This window comes from Hyaloscypha bicolor, assembly GCF_002865645.1.
Source record: "Hyaloscypha bicolor E unplaced genomic scaffold K444scaffold_53, whole genome shotgun sequence".
Classification (NCBI taxonomy): domain Eukaryota; kingdom Fungi; phylum Ascomycota; class Leotiomycetes; order Helotiales; family Hyaloscyphaceae; genus Hyaloscypha; species Hyaloscypha bicolor.
This window is the reverse complement of record NW_020194555.1, coordinates 1,154,589-1,179,401: the sequence shown is the minus strand read 5'-3', so window position 1 is coordinate 1,179,401 and position 24,813 is coordinate 1,154,589. Positions and strand designations below refer to the sequence as shown.

Genomic DNA, 24,813 nt, shown 5'->3' with positions numbered 1-24,813 from the left:
AGTCTTCTTTAAAGTATTTCTTTATAGCTATAGCATTAACCTACTTTTATAAATACCTTAATTCTTCTATGATTTTGGTCTTATTAGGGTTCTGCCAAGTCTATTTAATATATTTAAAATACTTTATATTTCCTAAGAAATATTTTTTCTATTTATAAGTCTAATAAACTATATCTAAAGTAGAACTAGTACTTTATTAAGGCCTTAAAGAGGCCAAAATATTACCTAAGGATTTCTTATATAATTTTCGGAACTTATTCTTTCTTTTTTAATAGCCTTACGAATTAGAATTTACTAAGTCAGAGTTTTTAGGAGCAGAGTTACTCTTACTAGACTTCCCTATTTTTGCTTTTCTTAATTTAGAATAAATAGTATATTTTACTTTCTGAGCTTTCTTAAGTTACTCGGGAATAGATATTACCTTATTTTCTAAGAAAATAGATATAAGTATCTAATAAGTCTTATAGTTAGATAAAGTAGTATTAAGAGTCCGGACCTAGTCTTTTTTAGGATATGGGTTCTAGTTAATTTCGAGACTAATTATTTGAATATATAATTCGGTAATTATTTTACTATTTTTCTAATAAAGATCTCAGAGTTTTTTAAAGGCATCTTATTAACGGATTTGAGGTACTTAGAGTATATTAGCTAAATAGGCCTTAAATTGCTTCTAATAAACCTTATATAATAATAGGCTTTGCTTTATTATAGCCTCCCAAGTATTATAAGGTTCGTTCCTAAGAGTACTTATAATAGAGTTAATTCTAGAAAAGTATTTATTATAAGTCTAAGGTTAGGTTCTAAAACTATTTCCTAGAAAAATATAAATATTTTTTATTTCTTAAGGAACTTTCTATAATATAAGTCAGGTATCCGGACCTTAAGAAGCTTTTCTTAGTTTAAATACATCTTTAGGATATTATATAGTAGCTCCTAATAAATAGTATCGAGATTACTCTTAAAGCTTATTATATTAGGAAAAGAAGTAGGTTCTAATCCCATTTTAAGAAGTTTCCTAATAGGAATTACTAAGGAAAATAAAATAGACTTATAAATAGAGTTTTTATAAAATATAATAAATTATAAGGTATTTCTAAGGATATTCTTATATTATTTTAATTATAAGATATATTAATTAATTATATCTACTAATTCTTGCTTTTATTAAAGTGCTTTAACTTTAGTATATAAGCCCTATTCTATAGTTTGGGTAATAGTAATTCGGATATTAATCTCGGTATCTTAATTATTACCGGGATTATTTCCGTTATTATTATTAGCTCTCAGAGGCTCCTAAAAGGCCCTATTAAAAGTATTAAACAAGCCTTTACTATTACTCGTATTAGGATTAATCTGATTAACTTTCTTTATAGGAATAGCTTTAGTAAGAGGTTATATATTTTGCAGATTTCGAGATATAATTACTTATTAAACTATCTTCTTTAAGGATAGAGAGATTAGTTTATAAGGTATTTATTAGTAAGTTATAAAACTATAGTATTAAATTTAGTATAGAACTAATCTCTATTCCTCCTATAAGATCCAGGGAAGCCCTCTCTAAATAGGAGGCCCTAATAACATATATATAATTAGTAATTTATAAGCCTAATACTTATAATATAATTAGTAGTTAGTTGTAAAGTTAAAGGGCCTCCGATCTCCCTAATTAATACCTGTAATATCCGAGGTTTATTATATACCCTTAAGTTATATATAACCCTATATATATTATAGTTATTTATCTATTAGTAAGCTCTAAAATATACTAGAATAAGCAGGCTATAATATTAATATAAAAGCCTTTAAGTACTTTATAAAGTATTATAAGTAATACCAGAAATTCGGATAATTACTAAAATAATTTAAATTTAATCTAAAAGATAATATTAGCTTTAACTATTCTATTATTATTAATATTTTCTATATTTCCGGTAAGCCTATACTTTATATTATTAATAAAAGTACTCGATATTAAGCCGGCTAATAGCTTTAAAATATTAGTATATTATATATTTAAAATACTTAACAAAGCAAAGAAGCCGTTTTCCAATCTCACGTGACAAGTAATGAGCAGCCTCAGATCAGCGGGCCGGCCCCCCTGGATAGGCCAAGGCTTAAGCGAGCCCAACGTGATGTCATTAAGGTTATCATTGGCGGGGTATGAGATACACGTGAGCTGCACTGTGAGGTCATTTCCTAGTGCCGTCTCAGTCGCCTCATCACTTCCACGTGGTGCGGCGGAACGTACCGCCGACACAGACTCTTCGTATATGCCTTTGACCTCTAACGTTGCTTCCGTACTAGCTCAGCAAACTCGACTATACTAGTCGAAACATGAATATAGTAGAGAGTAACTACAAGTTAGATCCAGTCCCAGACATTTCTCCGGATGGCAATATTATATTAGTAGTCGGACCTCGGAACGTATAATTAAGAATTTAATTCTAATGCCTTAGGTATACCTCAAAAGTCTTTGGTACTATATTCGGGCCCACTTGGAATAAAGGTCGAGAACTTTCCAAAGAATTCCTACGGAAGGTTTAACTAGTAGAGGACAATACCAATATATTACGGATAATTTATTATATTATCTATTATTATAATAATAATATACTATAGTCCCTAATACTAATAGGAGTTCTTCAAATTACTATCGAGGCCAATAAATATAATCTTAATATTGCCCTGAAATACATTAGGGTATAGTAGTTAAAGCCTAGAGGGAAGCCAGAGAGAGAGGATATGGGATATCTTCTGGTTATAGCCTTCTTATTCGGTAATATAGATATATTTATAGTATATACTCTGGCGCTAATCCTTTATTATACGGGGTCTTACTTGAAATTCTTAAATAACGAGATTACTAGTCAAATTATCCCTTGGAAAACGTTCTATATGTAATAACCCTAATACCTCGGATATTATACTAGTAATTAACTTTTCTAGACCTATTAGAAGAGTAAAAGAACTAAATGCAAGTAGAACTATACCAATTATTAAAAGATGGAATTAACTTCGTTAGCGGCTGTTCTAACTACGGCTAGGGCAAAAACCGCAGTAATAAATATAAAATACTTTAATTCTACTACGGGCCATTAAGGATACTTGAAGTCCCTATATCGGAAATTATTAAAAGTATAAAAGCGGTTTTATGTAAAGATATGGCACGAATATACTATTCTTTAATCTTGAGCTATTAAAGCTATTATTATAACGTACTAACCTATAGCGAAACGCTTACCGGAAAACTGGAAACTATAAAAAAGAAGGTTGGCATTTGTCTCGACTGCATATGAAGTAGTAATACTATAACGCCCTGTAGATTTCAGTATGAGTAAAGAAACCGAGGGACAGAAGGATTATTAGGAATAGACACTCGGTACAAACTATAGGAATGCTCTGGATTTTTATATTATTAGCCAGAATAGTTTGGGTTTCAATATAAATTTTCAGCTTGCTCGAAGTTCTACTAGGCTAAATTCGTATACTTTAAGCCAAAGCAGTCCGAATTATAGTAGTGCAATTCGGACTGCTTTAGCTTAAAGTATAAATAAGGCATATATACGATCTTGTAGTATATTAAGGTATCCTACTTTAGATATAACTACTTTGAAGTATATTATTTCAAATTAATATAATCGCAATTATAGTACTCCGAATCTAAAAATAGTTTCGGGCAAGGGTGGTTTATTACACTGCATTTTTTATGTGATTTCCGGGGTTGCCCGTCCTGGAGGGGCTGAATTAGGTCCCATGGCACTAGTATTGGGAATGGGCAAAATTCGGCTCCCTGACACTGGCGTATCCATTTCGCTAGCGCTTGACCAACGCCAGCGTTGGGAATGGAGCAAGATTCGGCTCCCTGACGTCGGCGCATCCGTTACGCCGGCGTTAAAAAGGGAGCAGAAATGGCTCCCTAACGCTGGCACATCTATTACAATGGCGTTTGAGGAACGCCGGCGTTAAAAGGGGGCAGAAATTGGTTCCCTGACGCTGGCGCATCCGTTTCGCCGGCGCTTGAGGAAAGTCAGCGTTAGGGATAGGGGGCATAATTCGGCTCCCTGATACTGGCGCATCCATTTCGCTGGCGCTTGAGGAACGCCGGCATTAGGGGATGGCAAAACTCGGCTCCCGGCGCTGGCGCATCCGTCTCGCTAGCGCTTGAAGGCCCCTTTTCGCGAGCGTCAACCGAATTCTACCGGAAGCCCTAATGATCTGACCAAAGGGGTCATAACATTGTTAGTTCCATTCCTCAGGCCGAAATATTTTTGATATTTAATGATCTGACCAAAAAGGTCGGAACATTATTAGTTCCATTCCTTAGGCCGAAATATTTTTGATATTAAGAATCTGATTAAAAAGGTCAGAACATTATTAGTTCTATTCTATTAAGGATATTTTTAGTATTAATAATCTGACTAAAGGGGCCAGAATATTATTAGTTTCATTCTTTATACTTAGGAGCCAATGCCAATACGGAATTACATACTATAGTACTACTTCTAGGAGAAACTTCCTGGGAGAATTTTCCTAGGAGATTACGGGTCCTGTAAAAAATCGCTTAGGAGAATATAGCTCCTATAAGAAATTTCCCAGGAGTTATATTCTCCCAAGAGCCGTAATTTCCCAGGAATTTTATTATAAGACCCATAATCTCCTAAGAAATTTCTCCTAACCCGAGGCTTATAAGAGAAAGGTCCCAGATTATAGTTATAAGAAGCTCGGTTATAGGAGCTTTCTCCCGGTTATTATAATACCCCAGGAGCTTTCTGCTAGTAGTATTTTTTTTATAAATAATAAGGGAAGGCTTATAAAGTCACATATAGGCTATAGTTAAATAAGAGAATATAGATTAATAAACTGTAATGCATATATTAATGAGCGTCCAGCTGGATTTGGTAGCCTAATTAGGCTAGTGCTTATGTGGGATCGCACTCCCAAATTGGGACTAGTGCTTCCGTACATCCAGCGGAATACTAGATTCTATATATGGAGGTATGCGAGCTTTGGAAATGGGCATCGATTAGTTTATTACTGAGAACCAGTTCTTGGAATCAATTATACTTCCACGCTTCACTCCATACTTTACCCTATATTCCACTCCTTTACCTTGACTACTTGCGTAGCACCCTGCTATATTGGGAGCCTCACATAAACTAAGTTAGATCTCTATAGAAAGTATATTAAAGAGTATATAAATCTGAAGTTACTATACTAAAGAGGTTCTAGGCTCTAAGCTCTATTACTTTATTTATATTACCTAATATTAATTAAAGTAAAATATATAAGAATATAGTTTCCTAGTCGGAACTACTAGGAAATACAGCCTATATAGTATATAAATAAAGTATATATATAATAGATATATATAATAATATATAGACAGGTATTAGATATTATGAATCTAGTTTCTTATTTTAGGTAAAGCTTGTAATCAGAATTATATAGGTAATCGGAATCATACGGATTACATAAGATCGTATTTCTTAGTTAAATAAAGTGCTTTACAGGCTTGGCTAAGTACTAGAGAATATATAGGAAAACGCTTCTAGCTTTGGAAAGAAGTATTAATTAGTTTTTTATTGGAATTAATTCTTGGAATTAGTTATACTTATAAGTATTACTCTATAGCTTATTTACCTTAACTATTTATATATTACCCTACTATTATATACCTTATATTCTAATTAATCTAACCTTCGGGAAGTAGTTTATTATAAGATAGTCAAGCTATTAATAGATAAAATATTAATAGCTAGAGTATTAACCAGGAGAAGTACCTTTACTACTATTAGGGCAACCCAACCGGATACCCAGGGGAGTACCCAGTCAAGTACTCTTTATATTACCTAATTAGAAAAAGAAAGTAGAACTCAGATACCCCCAGAACTAGTAGATAGAATAATAATAATAATAGAGAAATTAGTAGCGGCTCGCTATTATATTACTAAATTAGAAACAGAGATATAATAGAAAGAAGATCTAGAGGAGCTAGAAGCTCAGATCCGTTATCTTAAAAATATTTAAATACCCGGTATAGAATCCGTTATATCCCCGGTAGTATCCTTGGTTCAGAGGGCTCCAAAAACCCGAGAACTACTTACTTATTAGAGAAAGAATATTAAAGAAGCCCAGGACTTCTTCTATTAGGTAAAGTTAAAGTAGTATAAAGATAGTAGGATTACCTAGACTACTAATATAATAAAGGTTATATATTATATTTCCTGTTTTGAGAATATAGCCAGGAATATCTAGAAGTATAGGAAGTAATTAGTAGATATTAATACTACGGATTAGGAGATCTTTATTGAATTTATAAAGAATTCTATTTTGGATCCGGAAAACTATAATAATAATACCCTTATTAAGTTTAAGGACACCAAATAATAGTTAGGCTAAAGTATCTAAAGCTTTATATCTTACTTGAATAGCCTATTAGATAACTTGGGATATATGGGTTTATTATAAGAGTAGAATAACTTATTTAGTAGTTTGAGGTAAGAGATTCGGAATAAGATTAATTATTAAGGAAATACTCTATAAGAAAGGAAAAAGCTTATTTCTATAGTTATAAGAGTTAAGAATAATTTAAACCTATTTATTTAACGGGAATATAATAATAAGTTAATAAAATAGTAAAAGAAAGGAAATAAGAAAAAAGAGAAGAGAAATAATAAAGAGAAACGGAAAAGAAGTATATCTCTATTATAAGATTTATAAAACCGGAATAATAAAGGTATAATAATAGAATCTAATATAATACCTGTATTAGGATCTATAAAACCGGATATAATTTGCTTTACTTACTAGAAGGAAAGTTACTATACTACTACTTGCCCTAATTAAGAGAAACCGACTTATTATAACTATAATAAGTCTGGCTATAAAATATATAAATACCCAGAATTAAAGAAGCCGGGAAATAGGTATATTCTATAGTAATTATACTTATTTATATTATAGAAAATAAGGCCCCTGAAACGAGAATAGTAATTGAGGTTACTATTAAGATAATAAAAGGTAAGTAAAAGATTAGAATATTAGTAGATTCGGATATAGAGGCTAATTATATAAAGAGGAAATTAGCTTTAAATATAGGTATTCTATTAATATTAAAAGTAATTCTTTTATTCTTACTAGAGGGAAAAAGAATTCATTTATATAGAGATTATATTCTTGGGGTTACTACCGAGGATATATTAGGGAACTAAAGAAAAGCTAATATATATTTTATATTATATAATTTTAATCTAAACTATATTAATATAATACTTGAATTCCTATAGCTTTACTAGATTAACTTCCTGATTTCCTTTAGAAAGGCAATATAGAGATATTAGATTTAACTATAAAAAGTTAAAGTTCTAAATATTAGGAAGTTTACTAAAATAGTAAAATATAAGATATATATTTTTCTATTAATTACTTATCTTATAATAGATAGCTAAAAAATTACTACTATTACTATTAATAAGATAGTTATATTTTCCAAGAAGTATTAGAACCTTTTCCAAATATTCTCTATAGAGGCTATAGATATACTATCTGACTACTATATAATAAAATATTATATAGATTTGGAACCAGGGTTCTAACTACTATATAGTCCTATATATATTTTATTAGAAAGAGAGCTTAAAGTCTTTCGGGAATATCTTAATACTAGTCTAGAGAAGAAATAAATCTATTATTCTACTAGTCTAGCTAATACCCCAATTATATTTATTCTAAAGAAAAGAGGCGGCCTATATTTATATATTAACTACCAGAGTCTAAATAGGATTACTATTAAGAACCGAATACTATTATTACTTATTAGTAAGACTATAAATAGGCTTTATAGAACAAAAGTATATATAAAGCTAGATTTAAAGAATACTTACTATTAGTTATAAATATAGAAGAATAATAAATAAAAGACGGTATTTTGAATATATTATAGATATTTTAAGTACTATATTATATCTTTTGGACTATCTAATATTCCGGTAATATTTCAGGTATATATTAACTATATACTAGTAGGCCTTATAAATATTATCTATATAGTTTATCTAGATAATATTTTGATTTATTTAAAGAACCCAGAATAGTATATAGTAGCAGTCTAATATATACTTAAATAATTATAATAATACTAGCTCTTTATAAACTTGGCAAAATACAAGTTTAATATAGAGAAAATAGAGTTCCTGGGGTTTATAATTAGCCCAGATAATATAGAAATAGAAGCTAGTAGGGTTATAATTATTAGGAAATAGTTAGCCCCAAAAAATAATATCTGAAAAGTTCAAGTATTCCTGGGTTTTACTAACTTCTACTAGAGGTTTATCTATAAATATTCTAGAATAATAAATAAATTAACTAATTTATTAAAAACTAATAGAAACCTATAATATTATTTTAGCTAGATAGATAAAATAGATAAGGCTTTTAAGAAATTACAAATTGTATTTATAATAGTATTAATTCTTTATTATTTTAATCTAGTTTTAAAGATTTATATAGAAATAAATATTTCAGGATTTATAATTATAAGTATAATTTCTCAGCTTTTTAGTAAAAGGGCAGAAGCCAGGTAATACCCTATTACCTTTTATTTAAAGAAGATAACTATAATTAAAAACAAATACAAGATATATAATTCTGAGCTCTTAGCTATTATTCTAATATTCTATACCTAGTAGTATTACCTAATATATATCTGGTATACTATTATTATTAAGATAGATTATAATAATTTGAAATATTTTATAATTAAAAGAAAACTAAATAGTTAATAAATAAGATAGGTAAAGAAGCTAGCTATCTTTGACTTTATCTTAGAATACCGGCCGGGATATAATAACCCTACTAATAGGCTATTAAAAAGGCCAGACTTTATAACGAATATAAATAAAAATACTTTACTACCTATACTTTATAATAAGCTATAGAATATAGAATAAAGAGTCCTATAGGTAATAGTAATAGGATACTATACTATTCCTGTAATACTATAATTTAAGGCCTAGGAGAGAGGAAATAGATATTCCTTAATTAGTAAAATACTAAGGAATTCCGAAAAGAAAATCCATTTTAGTAATAAAATAATACCGGAAATACTACTACTTGAGCCTATTACTAATATAGCTAGTTATAAATAGTATATATTACGGATTCTAGCTATATAAGTAGCTAGGTTCGAAATAGTATATAAAGAAGGCAGAAAGATATTACTTAAACTACTATTATAGTACTAAAAGCTCAATTTATTAATATAATACTAGTAATATAAATAGTTTTTAAAAGAAACCTCTACTAGAGCTATTAAGACTTGGGAACTTAATATATCTGGGTTATTAAAATATCGGAATACTATTTATATATTAAATAAGCCGGTTCTTAAAAAAGAATTACTATAAGCTAACTATAATAATCCTATAAATAGATATTTTAGTATTAGTAAGATACTAGAGATTCTCTAAAAGAAGTATTTTTAATAAAATATAAAAAAGAATATAAAAAACTATATTAGAACTTATTTTATATATATTAATAGACTAAAATAAAAAGATATCTATTATATAATATATTTAGTTTATTCCTTTTCCTTTTTAAGCCATAGTAAGAAATTACTATAGACTTTATTATAGGACTACTCTTTTCTAGGTTTTATAGTAAAGTATATAATTCTATATTTATTATTATTAATAGATATATAAAAATAGTATAATATATCCCGACTATTAAGGAAATCTCGGTTCCTAAATTAGTAGAGCTATTTATATATTATATTATTAAAGACTTCGATATATCTATAAGTATAATCTCTAATAAAAAATCTGTTTTTATAAGCAAGTTCTAGTTAAGTCTATATTTCTATTTAAAGGTTTAATAATAGCTAAATATAGTATTTTATTTATAAACTAATAGATAAATAGAAAATCTGAACTAAACTCTAGAATAATACTTAAAATACTATACTAGCTACTAGTAGAATAATTAGATAATAAAGCTTACTCTTATAGAATTCACATATAATAATTTTATATATTTAATAATAGGAATTTCCCTATTCTATATATTATACGGATTTCATTTTAGTATTAAACTATATATTAAAGATAATATTCCAGAAAAAGAAATACTAGTAATATAGGAAAAAATATAGAGAATTCAAATAGAATAGGAAGTACTAGAGAAGTAATAGTAAGAAGTAGTAGATATATAGAAAAAGTACTATAATAAGAAATATATTAATAAGGAATTTAATATATATAATAAAGTTATATTTTATATAAAGAATATTTAATAGCTATAACCTAGTATAAAGCTAGTAGATAGATATTTCGGTTTCTTTAAAGTTCTAAAAGTTATAGGAATATATAAATAGGTATATTATTTGAAATTACTACTATTATATTAGATCTATAATATTTTCTATATTTCCCTTTTAGAATTATAGTACCTATAAGCTAGTATTATAATAGAACTAGAACCGGTTGAGATTAAAGGCAAAGAAGAATTCGAAATAGAATCTATTATAGCCTATAAAAAGAACAGAAAAGGAAAAGAATATTTCATTTATTAGAAAGGCTATTTACTAGTAGATAATATATAAGAACTACTAAGTAATCTAGAGAATATAGCTCAAGAATTATAAGAATACTTGAAAAAGAGTAATATTATAATACTATTAGCTAAATAGAGATATAAAAGATAAATGCTTTTATTAGGAAACTATTAAAAACTATATATTTATTCTTAGAAAAACTATATAAAAATTATTAAGAATTCTAAAAACTCCAATTTCTATATTTTATAAATACCCTATTCTTATAACTATTTTCTATTATCCTTATTATTATCCTTATTAGAATTCTTTTAAGAAACAGGTAATAAATTAGCCTATAAAGCTATTAGCTATTAGTAAGGAATAAGGAAAAAGTAAGCTTATTTAATACTAAAGAATATTAATTATATTATTAAGAGTACTTTATATTTATACTAAACTAATAAGAATTACTTGACTCATTTCTTGAATTATTAGAGGAATTTATTAGTCTCGAATAATAGCTTTAATATAAGAAGTATATACTATTTAGTATAGAAAAAAGGCAATAATAGTCTTCTTTCTTTCGGATAAAAGATAGAAAAGATACTTATATATATTAATAGTTTGAAAAAGGCGGTTTAATTATATTATATATATTTAAGAAACCTTGAATAGTATTAGAATAGGAAATAAATAAAGGAAATTATAACTTATAGGATTATACTTCTTATTCTTAGAATAGTAATAATTATATATTAAGTAATTATTACTTTTAATATAAGTAAGGTCGGGAAACTTAGTAATATTCTTGAAATATTAAAAATAGTAAAGGCGAATTAAGAATATAGGAATATTGGCCAAATAAGTAATAATAGGCTAATAAGTACTAAAAAGAGTATTTATCTTAATAGATAAAGAAATAGAAGAAGGAATTAAAAAGAAACTTAAATAAAGCTTAAATAAAGCTTAAAGGAGTTTAAAGAAGCTTAAAAAAGGCTTAAAAAAGGAAAGCAAAAGATAAGGAAAAGCTAGGTATAGTATTATAATTAAAAAAAGAAAGATTAGTTAATAGGAAAAAAGAGGCCTTTTTATAATATTCTTTTCCCGAATAGTAATTATAAATTTAGAACCGGCTCTATATTAGGAATATTTAGAAAATTCCAAAAAAGGAATTTATAAATAAATCAGAAGATCGGATTAACTTTTTTAAGCTCTTAGGCCTATAAAGTAATAATTTATTTATAAATAAAGGCTGAGTTAGGATTTATAAACTAATTAAAAGACTAGAAGAGCTTTCTATCTAATAGTATATATTATATTTATATTACCTTTATAAGAGAGAATTACTAGAAGTAATTTACGGGTTAGCTAGATAAGATTAGTAAACTATATTCTCAAGTCTATTACCTGATATAATAATAGAATAATTATAAAAAGTCTTTAAAAAGAATTAATAGCCAGAAAAGTTTCAGGAAATTATTTATAAAACTATTTATAGTTTTCTCAGGCCTCTTAGAAACAAGGGCCTAAAGAGGAAATTAATATAATAGATATATATAATAGTATATAAACAGGTATTAGATATTATAGATCTAGTTTCTTATTTTAGGTAAAGCTTATAATTAGAATTATATAGGTAATCGGAATTATATAAATTATATAGAATTATATTTCCTAGTTAAGTAAAGTACTTTATAGGCTTGGCTAAATACTAGGGAATATATAGAGAGATACTCCTAGCTTTGGAAAGAGGTATTAATTAGTCTTTTATTAGAATTAATTCTTGGAATTAGTTATACTTACAAGTATTACTTTATAGCTTATTTACCTTAACTATTTATATATTACCCTACTATTATATATCTTATAATATATAAGTTTAGTATTAATATAAAAGTGGCCGTTATAGTCTTATTTACTTTATAATATATATAAGAAAATGTTTTATTTAAATACTACTACTATCTCTTTATTCTAAAGACAAAAATACTAAGGTAAATATTAATTAAGAGCTAGTAGGGGCTTTATAATTTCAGGAATTATAAAACCCTTATCTAGTCTTATAAAAAGAATAAGAACTAAGTAGAATTATATATTATAAGAATAAGTAGTACTATAAAGGGACTTATAAAGCTCAGCCTATTTTTAGATCTAATAGAAGTCCAAATCTGACTCCCTATTACTTGGATTTAAGGGAGCCGATTCAGGCCCTTTATTACCTAATTAAATCCTTTCTTTAGCTAAGATTTTAGAGGATTAAGGGTTCAAATATGGCTCCCTACTACTTTGGTTTAGAGGGAATTAATTCAAGCCTCTTATTATATAACTATAGGCTCAAAATCGGCTCCTATATCCCTATTAGTTACTATATGAAAGTTCTCAAAAATAACTATTAGAATAGAGGGTTTTTAATAAAATACAGCCTAGAATAATAGATAACTCTCAAATGCCTTAGGCTTAATACTCGAAGTATATTAAAATTCACCTAAGCAGATTACCTTTTGGTATTAATAGATATTATAAATATTAAATGAAATAACGAGGGGAAAAGAAGAAAGAGAAAAAACGAGAGATTAAATAGGAGAAAGGATACCTTAATTAAGAAAGCTTATAAATTAGGGAAATTCGATAGTATTAATATTACTCTGATTATTTATAAGTATAATTAATATACTATATATAGATCCAAGGGCCCTATGTTATAGCCGCTATCTATAGCAGAAATAGTAAGTAAAATAATTATATACTTGAAATATACGACCGGCGCTAATACTTATCTAGTAAACTACCTATTCTCTCCCAAAGAATATATTACCGGAAAATATCGAGAAGTGCCTTTCTAAATATACCAGAGGAAAAAAATTACCTGGGAAGAATAAGAAGGAAGGAAAAATAATAAACGATAGGTAGAGTACCTGCAAATAGATAGATAACTAGTAATCTTATAAAAGGGAAAATAAGAGCATAATTATAGATACTAGTAAATAAAGTTAGTACCCTATTCTCTGATTTGTTTTCGTCTGTAGCTTCCCTTATAGCCAAAGTTAACTGTAATATAAGTAGCAGGAGACATAGTAGTCCTGATAAGGACTAATAAGATAACAGAACTAATATAATAATAGCCCTGACTAGCTAGATATGGGAGGGTCACCGCAAAGGCAGGTCCTTGACTCTGCAACCCAACCCAACCGTTCTATAGTAGAGGTAATGCAGCGTCGACTTGGAGACAGCAGCACCTATAGAACATCTATAGTAGATATGCCCATAATTGTTCCTTCGTATTGCACTTCCCGCTCTTTGTATTCGTCATTTTCGGCGAGGATTCGCCTTAAGAGTCAAGTCGCTCTCGGCGCTTCACTTATCCTACATGCATTTGAATCAGCATTCTACTGTGTCTTGGTTGGGACTACTGTATATAAAAAGAACATATGTATCGAGGCGGGTACGTGCGACGCTCTTCTTCGCTGGTCTTCCTGGGTCTCGGGTTCATAGCTTGGATTATTTTGCTACAGCCAACGGCAGCGTCTACCAGTTAGGTTGACCAATACTGTGAGATGCGAAGGCATCTGAGGAATCCGTATATATAGTGGGAGGCCCATTTTTGGTTCAGGAGAATAGGGTCTAGAGATTCAGAGAGAATCTGTCAAGAAGAATCCCAAATACGGCGGGAAAGACAGTGTGAGAGGTTTTCAATCTAGTCTAAAAAGTTTAGCCTTCTAACTATGTCTAAAATTAGATTAAGAAATGTGGCTTGTGGCTTGTGGCTATGTAATTCTCGAATATTCTTTTCTGAATACGGCTCGCTCCGGGGTCCCAGGAGCCGGCCAGTTAAGAATCACGTGCTTACACATGCTGCGGGAGCAGCTGGACGACGGGAGTGGCTGGGCGACGGGAGTGGCTGGACGACTAGCGCTCTGCATCTCCCAGACATACATGTCGGACCCTTCTCTGCTGGCTCCGGAGCACCAAGCCTCAGCAAGGTTCACAGAAGACTTACGCACTAGCAGTATTTGCAAAATGATATGAATTGATTCAGGAAAGAAGTTAATGTCTATCCCTGTGTGGCGGAAAACCCTACATGCCGGAACGACTTTATGGTTTGGGGATCTTAAATCTCCACCACGTAAAGATATAATATTATAATCAGCTTGCTATTGTTCTTTAGCTATTTCTCTACAAAGATTCGGTTTATAACATACGATGGGGATACCGGCTTGTCAATGACGGATTCCAAGAGGCCCAAATAAAACCAGCTCTGGAGCATGGCGACGACTCGATGAGCAATCAAATGTCTGTCTAGACTGGCTAAGGAGGCATGAGATTCTCGAAGATTTCCCTGCCAAATCTCTTGATAATTCCATCCGCGTCGTCGGGCATATAGTTCCAACTCTAAAGAAACAGCGGGATTTTGGTGAGCGAATCCCAGCCATTGTGTTAGCGGTGGTTTGAATAGAATTACGTCTAACTCGTGAGTCCAATCAGTTGCCAAATTCGAACTTCTTAATGCCGTTACAATGCCCTGCGGTCCTTGTGGGATAAAGACCAGGTGTTCTATATTGAAACATTCAAATATCTCGACCGGTTCAAACCAGAAAGAGATTATAATATCGTATTATAGCTTGGCATTAGGTAGGAGGGTGCGTGTAGCGGCATCTACACTTCTTATAAGACGTTCTTTTGATGGGTGCAGATATTAATCAGGCGGACCTGCGTACGAAAGCATTCGTGGGCTAGTGCGGGTTTTCCTCGTAGCTGGTTCGATTATGTGGGCACTATTAAAAGAGCAATAATGAATGTTAGGGTTAGTACCACGCTAGAAGAATTCACCCCTTAATCGCTTAACTTAAAAATTTGAAAGCCTTAACGCCACACCTTTGAAGAAAGAATACGATATTCGCAATATTCCGAGTATTCTCTATAAACTGTGAAGTTTTTATAATTTTCTAAGGACTTTGAAAATCGAGAAAAATTTGATGGGGTTGGTATAGGCAGTTGAGAGGTGAATCCCTTCTAAAATATTTGCAAGCGAGCCTATTATAGTAGAATTAAAAACAATGTAATATGGTTGTCTTTCGTAACCTCATATCTTATAACTTTGCTTTGCTAAATTCCACGCTCTTACCATATTTAAGCCGATTATGGATTATATCCCGAAAACACATAACTATTTATATATGGTTAGAATTCCGATCTATAACTCTAGTATTACTTACTCGGAAGAACTACTCGGCTTCCAAGACTTCAGGAACTTTCCTTATAGCCTCGGATATAATCTCGAGAAGCTAGAACTTTATTCCAGTAAGCGGATTCTTTCCTATAAATTACTTTAGTCCTAGTTATTCTTTGGTCTTTTAACCAAAATATTCGGCGGGCCTATAACTTAATACAAATATAAGAACTTTATTAGAACTAATATATTAGAATACCGGATAGTATATACGGAAATACTTAATAAATATATATTATACTAGATAGCTATAAGATATTATAAGAATAGGGAAGCTCTAGTATTTCACGTAAGGGATATTAATAGCTACCTGTGACTTATAAATAGTATACTAAATATTATTACTATTTTGCTAAAGGTCGCGCCTAGTAAAAATATATAGTTCCTAGTAATAAATGCCCTAGTCCTATTTCTTATAACTTTTAGTAAATATCTCTGCTATATATGCGAAATTATTATTATATATAAGGAGTCTGGAACCTTTGAACTCATAATATTCAAATAGTAATTACTATTAATTAAAAAGGCATTGGAGTATAACTAGTATATTAGAGAGATATTAATATTAAAAAGGTAGTATAATTTAACGTATTTATTTTATCTTACTATAATTAGACAAAAATTTTTTTAGGAAGAAGTATTTGGTATATACTAAGCAAGGTAAATATTAGGCCCTTTAGATTAATTTTACTATCTATAAAACTATATATTTAGGTAATTATATATATAATAAGAAAGTTAGACCCTTACTAAATAAGATTATAAAGATTATTAATAATAATTAAGTTCTACTAGTTACTACTGCCTTATTAGATTTAAATCTAGTAACCGTATTAAAAGTTTCTGTTTTTAGTCTTAATAGACCTTTTTAAGCTAATTATATTACTATAAGTTATATCTAGTTAGATAGCCAGAGTAATAATAAAGGCAATTAGCTTACTAGATATATATTTATATATATTTAGAATCTAGTTAATTGTGATGGGCACACGTGATGGCGCATGGACAGGTGTCAGATGTCGTGGATCTAGTTTCCTATTTTGGGTACAGCTTGCGATCGGAATCGTATGGATCGCATGGGATTTCCTAATTAAGTAAAGGGCTTCGCATGCCTGGCTAAGCACTAGGGAATATATAGGGAGACGCTCCTAGCTTTGGAAGGGGCATCGATTAGTCTCTTGTTGGAATCAATTCTTGGAATCAGTTACACTTGCAAGCGTCACTCCGCAGCTTACTTACCTTGACTACTTGTGCATCACCCTGCTATTACGTGCCTCACATTAATAGTCTTTATAATTTAGTAGATTTTTCTATTATATTTTAGATAAATACTCTTTATATTCCTAATAGTTCTATATTTAATATTATAAAACAGCTAGCTCTAGTATAAATAGCTAATATTTATAGAGTAATAGATAAAGTCCTTATTCTAGATAGCTCTTTATAAGTAGTGAGTTATAATAATATATCTTAAATAAAGATAAATATACATATTAGATACTATCTATAATTAATACGGGTATAGATACTATAGGAAGAAAGGCTAGCCCGATAAGTTTACTTCTAGTTTAAGAACAAACTTATACTTCTTACTAACCTGTAATAATTGGCTAAACTAAATAATAACTTTTAATTATTTTTAAACCTCTTAGGTAGATATAATAAGTATTATTTATTAGAGAATCCCTTATTAAGATATTTAATTATAGTAGTAGTAATATATTAAGCCTTCAAATATATAATCGAGATATTAATAAAGAGCTCTTTTAAAGACGCTAAAAAGGAAGAGCTCTATTAATATATAGTTTAAATAATATAATAAAATATATCTTTAGAAAAGTTAAAAGCGAAATAGTTACCTTAGCTTAGAAAAGCAGGGCTAGACATAAAAGAGACCTCTATAGACAAAGATCTCTGAAATCAGATCTTTATATATATGCCGAGTCTTATAGCTAATTATAATATGGCTATAATTAATAGAATCCGTAGCTAGGGCTACTCGTATCTTTCTAATACAAGGAGCAAGAATAATTTTACGGGAAATATTTAGGGTTATGGCTCATATGAATTATTTCTCGATGTTTATAAAGGTTTTAAAGAAAGAATAACTATTAAAATAGAAAACGAGATAATATACTTGAGCCTGCTATTATAAACAGAAATAAAGGGTCTCTTGGTAATTAAACTAATACTATAGAAGCAGAAAGATTTCCTGGTTTATCTGAACTCTTGGAAATATATTTGCTCTATTCTTAGTATATTTTGATATAGATATTCAGAAATAGGTCAAAGCTTTTATATTAATAAATAGGCAAAGTTCCTATACTAATTATTTTCTGGAATTCTCTATAACTTTAATATAATAGATAGAAATAGGCACCTTAATTAATTCTATATAAAGAATTAGATTTCAAAGTATTTAAGTACAGAAGCTATTAGAAACGTGAAATAGTAATAGATAGAGGTCTTATTATTTAACTTCCAGGTTTTAAACTCAGTTAACTATCTTATAATTATGAGACTCTAAATATAACAAACGTATATAATAGTAATAAGACTAGGTCTACTAATAATACTCTCGTGATATATATACTTAATAAAGCTAGCAATAATATTAATCCTTAGTAACGAGGTTAGTAGTAATTGAGATTTCGAAAAATTATTAGTTCGGATTTCAATAACCGGGAGTTATTATAGGCCGGTCTCGTAAAAGCCGGGGCCATTGAAAACCTAGCAATTCTGATCCAAGAAAAGGAAGTATTAGTCGAGAAGTATAGGAAAGAGCAATATATTAAATAATTAGGTTTAATTTAATTAGATCCCCCTACTCAAATCAAATCAAGTCAAAATCAAGCTAATTAAATTATACTTAATTATAATCAAAGATAATTAAATAGATTTATCACGTGATTACGCATATGACTCTAGAGCTTCGGAAGCCGAGATAAGGCTAAAATAAGATCTGGGCTAGCCGTATTCGGTATTACTAAAGGCGCTCTTTACTAAATCAGGCCTAGTACTAATTAGTAAGCGAAGCCAAAGGCACTAGAACCTCCTTAATTTCCAGTATTATAGTAGTAGTAAAGAGCTTGAATTGAGCTAAAGGCTATCTGCCAGGCTAAGGAAGCACTAGCCACATACTAAGTCACGTGCAACAGCACTACGTAACTGGTACCACATAACAAAAACTAGTTTGTTATTTTAGATTTAGACTAATTTTATACTCTTATATATGCTTTATAAATTTTATTTATATTTTATTAATATAGCTATTAGTTATTTAATAATTTTTAGAAATACCTAAGAATATATACTTTTATATTATCACGTGATAATTATAATTAATTATAATTAATTATAATAAAAATCAAGCTAATCAAATCATACTTAATTATAATTAATTAGCCTTGATTATTTTTTGACATACTAGGAAAGAAGAGGAATGCAACTTTGCTCATCATGTTGCTCTAATAGAAAGAGTAACCCGAAGCTCTGGGCAAGGGAGAGATCAAACAGAAGTTCATTGTTTTGGCGAGTATTTTGAGATAGGGACTTGGTGTATAGGATAGCGAGGACGGACTGAAATACTACGGAAACTTAAGGCTTGGACCTCTGTTTTCTAAAGCATTTCGTTTTGCGCTAGTTAGATTAATAAATCGCTTCTGTTAATTTGCGTTTGCGAAGTTCATGGCGCAGGATAGGATGGCAGATCCCAGAAGGAATAGCCGTAGACGTGATCCGGGTTCTAATGTCTACATAATAACATTGCAATGGTGCCGGAAATTAATAGCGCCGCTCGGGACTGAGCGCGGGTCGAACGAAAAATCCCAGCGAAAGGTCCGTAAAAGGCGGGTAGGCCAAAGTCGGCTATCAATCCCGCAGCACGACCTCATAATAAGAAATCAGATCTCTCTATCGACAAATTGATCAGCTAAAACATCCCTTGAATAAGTCCATGATTGCAGCCAGATGGCTTGACAAATTTCCTATACAGTTCTCACTGCTTCATCATATTGGTGGCACATAGACAGGCCTATATTGTCTCAATAGGTTGTATGAGTGTAGTTTCAAATTTACCCCTTAGAACTTAAGGTTTGTAGCGATGCCTTTGAAATTTCGACGTGTCCACTAACCTACGCACCAGTCTTGGTCAGAGGATAGCTCGGATACTTCAAACATTAGATGCTTCTCGCCCAGATCTAACGACAACCGGTCGTCGTGCCAGTGGACTGCAATGTCGCTCTCGGTTGTAGAATTATCATTATAGTGTCCGAGTTTCGTCCCATCCATCTCAATGCTTGACCCAGACAACTCCGGCCTGTAGAAGTCGTTGAACCGTGAAACCATCTTCTCTAGAGGATCAATCCATCCCCTGTGACGGGATGCCTTTTCAATTGTAACCAAGCTCTCGTACTTTGCAAAAATACAATCTACGTCGTAGTTTTTCTCTGAGAGAGAAACCAAAACCCCAGGCATGGCTGCTCCCACGGGAAGGCCCTCCAGAAAAGATTCATCGGGTTCCTGGAATATAACAGCGAGGAGGGCGTTTTCCTCATTAACTTTCGCGACTTTGTCGTTATATTTCGTCATGGCGTACCAGCGCTTGTTCTGTGTCCGAAGGAGTGACGAGGTCCACAAATTCGTCCGCCAAGATCCCAGGATCATGCCGGGCAATTTGAATTTAAGCCCCCATTCATTTAGAAAGGCGGGAACGAAAGTGTTTGTCTGGCTTGTCATGTACGGTGTATCGTAGCCGTCGAGGAAACTCAAAGGTGCCCATCTCATTGGGAACTGTGGCAGTCTCGGTCCTCCCCAGAATAAGACTTCTGTAGTTATCTTTTTCTGAGCTTCCCAGAATTTGACCATCCGCTCCTCGTGGGAGTCTAGAAGAAGAATCTGTTCCATGACTGAATCTTCGATATCAGTAAGATTGCCCAGACATATGGCCTCATCCGCCAGAATACTCGTGGATCTCCACGCCACGGAGTCTGATAGAGTGCTGAGGAGACTTTCCTCCCAATCTGGTAAATCTTCTGACCAGCGCCTCCATGCGCCTCGGATCGCGTGCCACAATAACATCAGAGTATCTCGTGATGGTAGCTTGAAGGTCAGACATTTGTCCAGATTGAGGAATCCATCTGAGAATCGAAGATAGACTGTCTTTGCCATGGCGCTCTCTTGCAATGTCCACAGCCGTCTGTTCCAGCCGCAGCTCAGGAATCGTAACCATGCTTCTCTCCTCGGTATCATGTCGAGGTCCACGTTCGCAAGATAAGAGTCCAAAACCAAGACGCTGTCAGCATCCCGGTACGTCTTGCGCATGAGCATAATTGCTTTTCGTCGAAGTTGTCTAGGCTCACGTGGTACACAAATTGTATCGATCCAAAATGGTACCTCTTCTCCAGGGTAGAGTTTTTTCAACATGTCGGATACTCTGGCGTATTGACACGTTGGGAAAGCATTTGCGTGAGGGTTGCCAAGCCCATCGGACCATACATGTGAAATGCAGACGTACTTGCGGTGAGTCTCGGAAGATACGATCCGGAGGTCACCGGTACGCACTTTTGAGCTAGCCGCTTTCCCTGGTGGTGTTCCGCCCAAACTTCTGTCTATAGCGTGAGCCGCTGGAAGAAGAAGAGGGAAAAAGCCACCTTGAAGAATATTGTCAAGGAGCTGGCCATCAGCGACGAGGTCGCCACAGTCATCACATCCCTCAACATGTTGAGTGCGGTAATTCTCCCAGTCCATGTGGTATGCTGTGCATTTCATTGACTGCAACGAGTCCTTCGGAAATACTGTTTGGTCATCGACTCGCTCAAGGGGAATGTGCTCGCGACATTCTTGGTGACATCTGGTCGGCCCTGGACGATCCATGTTGCTAATATAGTAGAGATCGCTGACAATCAATACTTCACGGAGTCGAATTATCTCGAGCGGACACCATCCGTCGTCGAGCATTCGCTGGAATATGAGATTGTTGTCGGAGCCTCTCAGCCACATGCAATCGTCTAAAATACCGAAATGTGTACACAATTTCTCTCCAAGTGCAGCAATTGATAGACAGACAAGGTCAAGGTCGGAGTTGTACAGACTATGCCGAAGAATACGCAAGTTCCAGTTGTGTGTCTGGAAAAGAACGTTCTCTATCTCCGGGGTACAATGAGGTGCACGTAGATAGGGCTGTGCTCCCAATTCAATGGATAGCGCGAAGATGGTCTGTTCTAATTCGATAGCAGCCGGTTCGGACACGCTGCCATCTTCGTCGGAGGTAGTTCCGACTTTGAAATTCAGCTCCAACTCCTTGAGGTGATCCTCAATATTTCGTGTTTTGATTACCGGATGGTCCGCGCCTGTATGGGTGATCCAGTCGTCTTGCTTAAAATCCCCTCCGAATATTTTGCTGAGGAGGCCAAAGAAGAGCCATGTCTGGATAAATGATGCACGCTCATCTTTTGACTTCGTACAGCCATTCGATCCAGTCACATCGGCATCACTCCACCCCACCCGTTGCGGGTACGACTCAAGGTTCCCTCCATCATAATTCTCACGTGCAACTAGGGGTATATATATCGGCGGGTGCTTAGAATTTCTGGGTAACTCGAGGTGATCCATCGAGGGATGTGCTAAGGCTCGCTGAAGAAACAGGAAGGGGTTAAATTTGCAGAAGACTCGAGGTATGAATCAAATTGCGAGGGCATGAGCAGCCTTCGCACAATATTGAAGATTGAGACAGTCAAACGCCGAGCTATGCCGGAGGACAGGCGCACAGTGGGATGCTTCCAGAGCTATCGTGATAAAGATCTACTCACGTGCGACAATGGCGACGGGTAAGAAGTGTATTATGTAATAAATTAGGGCAGTAGCGTAACTCAATCCGGACTAGGGACTATGTGTTTGGTTGTAGGGTTGACAGTCGGTTGGTCGTTCTTTGTAAGCATCGATAAGCGAGTGCTTACTCGAGATCCCGTGCACGTGCACCACCCGCTTAAATGCACCATCTTCCACGCCCACACTTCACCGACTTTCTACAACTACAAAATAGTCAACAAATAAGCTATAAAGGCCGCGCTGGCCGCAATTAACGCGCGAGGGGTTATAAATTATTGCCAGATTACTAAAGAGTTCGAACTCGTCCATATAATTATTATACGTTACTGGAAAGGTGTCACGTGTTGATCTCACGTGACCTATACTTACTTAGTTTACTGAGTACATCCGAGCCTTTAGCTCTCTATTATTAATATTATATTACATATACTAGCATTTAATGCAATAAAAGGCTAGACTTGCTCAAGAGCTGATTTTTAGTCTGAAGTTAATTAGAACCTTATTAATAAACAAGAGTATCTCCTTATTAAGCAGATTAATAACTTTACTATATATTCTATTCCCCTAATAAGCTAGATAGTAAAGAACTTTATAAAAGAGATAATTAGACGTATTATAAGAAAGAACTAAGTTTCTAATTTTTATTAATAATACTAGAGTAAGCTAAAAAGCTTATACTTATATAATATTAAGTATTTATATATTAAGGGCGAATTCGGCCTTATTTATAAACTGTTTTATAATCTAGTTAAGTACTTTTTTATATTGCTTTCTTATATATTATATAAAGTACTTACTAATACATATTTTACTCTAATTATACCAAGCTATTAAAGATAATTAAATTACTACTAATATAATAGGTATATATAATAGTATATAAACAGGTATTAGATATCGTGAATCTAGTTTCTTATTTTAGATAAAGCTTGTAATTAGAATTATACGGGTAATCGGAATTATACGAATTATATGGGATCGTATTTCCTAGTTAAGTAAAGTACTTTACAGGCTTGGCTAAGTACTAGGGAATATATAGGGAGATGCTCCTAGCTTTAGAAAGAGGTATTAATTAGTTTTTTATTAGAATTAATTCTTGGAATTAGTTATACTTGTAAGTATTACTCTATAGCTTACTTACCTTAACTACTTATATATTATCCTACTATTATATACCCTATATTTTAATTAATCTAACCTTTAGAAAGTAGTTTATTACGAGATAGTCAAGCTATTAATAGACAAAATATTAATAGCTAGAGTATTAACTAGGAAAAGTGCCTTTACTATTACTAGAGTAATCTAACCAGGCACTCAGGGAAACGCCTAGTTAAGTACTCTTCGTACTACCTAATTAGGAAAAGAAAGTAGAACTCAGATACCCCTAGAACTAGTAGGTAAGATAATAATAATAGAGAAATTAGTAGCGGCTTACTATTATATTACTAAGTTAGAAATAGAGATATAATAGAAAAAAGATCTAAAGAAGCTAGAAGCTCAGATCTATTATCTTAAAGATATTTAGATATCCGGTATAGAACCTATTATATTTCTAGTAATACCCTTAGTTTAGAGAGCTCTAAAAACCCGAGAACTGCCTACTTACCGGGAAAAAAGTATTAAAGAAGCCCAGGACTTCTTTTATTAAGTAAAGTTAAAGTAGTATAAAGATAATAGAATTATCTAGGCTACTAATATAGTAAAGGTTATATATTATACTTCCTATTTTGAGGATATAGCCAGGGATATCTAGAAATATAGGAAGTAATTAGTAGATATTAATACTACGGATTAGAAGACCTTTATTAAATTTATAAAGAATTCTATCTTGGATCCGGAAAATTATAGTAATAATGCCCTTACTAAGTTTAAGAATACTAAATAATAGCTAGGCCAGAATATCTAAAGCTTTATATCTTACTTAAATAGCCTATTAAATAACTTAGGATATACGGGTTTACTATAAGAGCGAGATAACTTATTTAGTAATTTAAGGCAAGAGATCCGAGATAAGATTAATTATTAAGGAAATACTTTATAAGAGAAAAAAAAGCTTATTTTTATTATTATAAGAATTAAGAATAATTTGAATCTATTTACTTAACGGGAATATAATAATAAGCTAATAAGATAATAAAAGAAAAGAAATAAGAGAAAAATATAAAAATAAAAATAAATAAAAGAAAAATATATTCCTATTATAAGGTTTATAAAACCGGGA

General features: G+C 31.9%; 2 protein-coding genes across 2 annotated transcripts; one reads left to right on the top strand and one right to left on the bottom strand.

Annotated features, from left to right (window-relative positions):
• Window positions 1-2,637: 2,637 nt before the first annotated feature.
• K444DRAFT_523799 (uncharacterized protein) lies at window positions 2,638-2,901 on the top strand (the record flags this gene model as incomplete). The annotated part of the gene is given in 2 exon segments (XM_024874316.1): window positions 2,638-2,700; window positions 2,716-2,901. Coding segments are annotated over 2 exon segments (249 nt in total), but the record flags the coding sequence as incomplete, so codon positions are not given.
• A 16,894-nt stretch (window positions 2,902-19,795) lies between these two features.
• K444DRAFT_661557 (uncharacterized protein) lies at window positions 19,796-22,376 on the bottom strand (the record flags this gene model as incomplete). The annotated part of the gene is made up of 1 exon (XM_024886605.1): window positions 19,796-22,376. One exon carries the CDS (start codon window positions 22,374-22,376, stop codon window positions 19,893-19,895), a length of 2,484 nt encoding a protein of 827 aa, XP_024739274.1. The 3' UTR covers window positions 19,796-19,892.
• Between the last annotated feature and the right edge of the window lie 2,437 nt (window positions 22,377-24,813).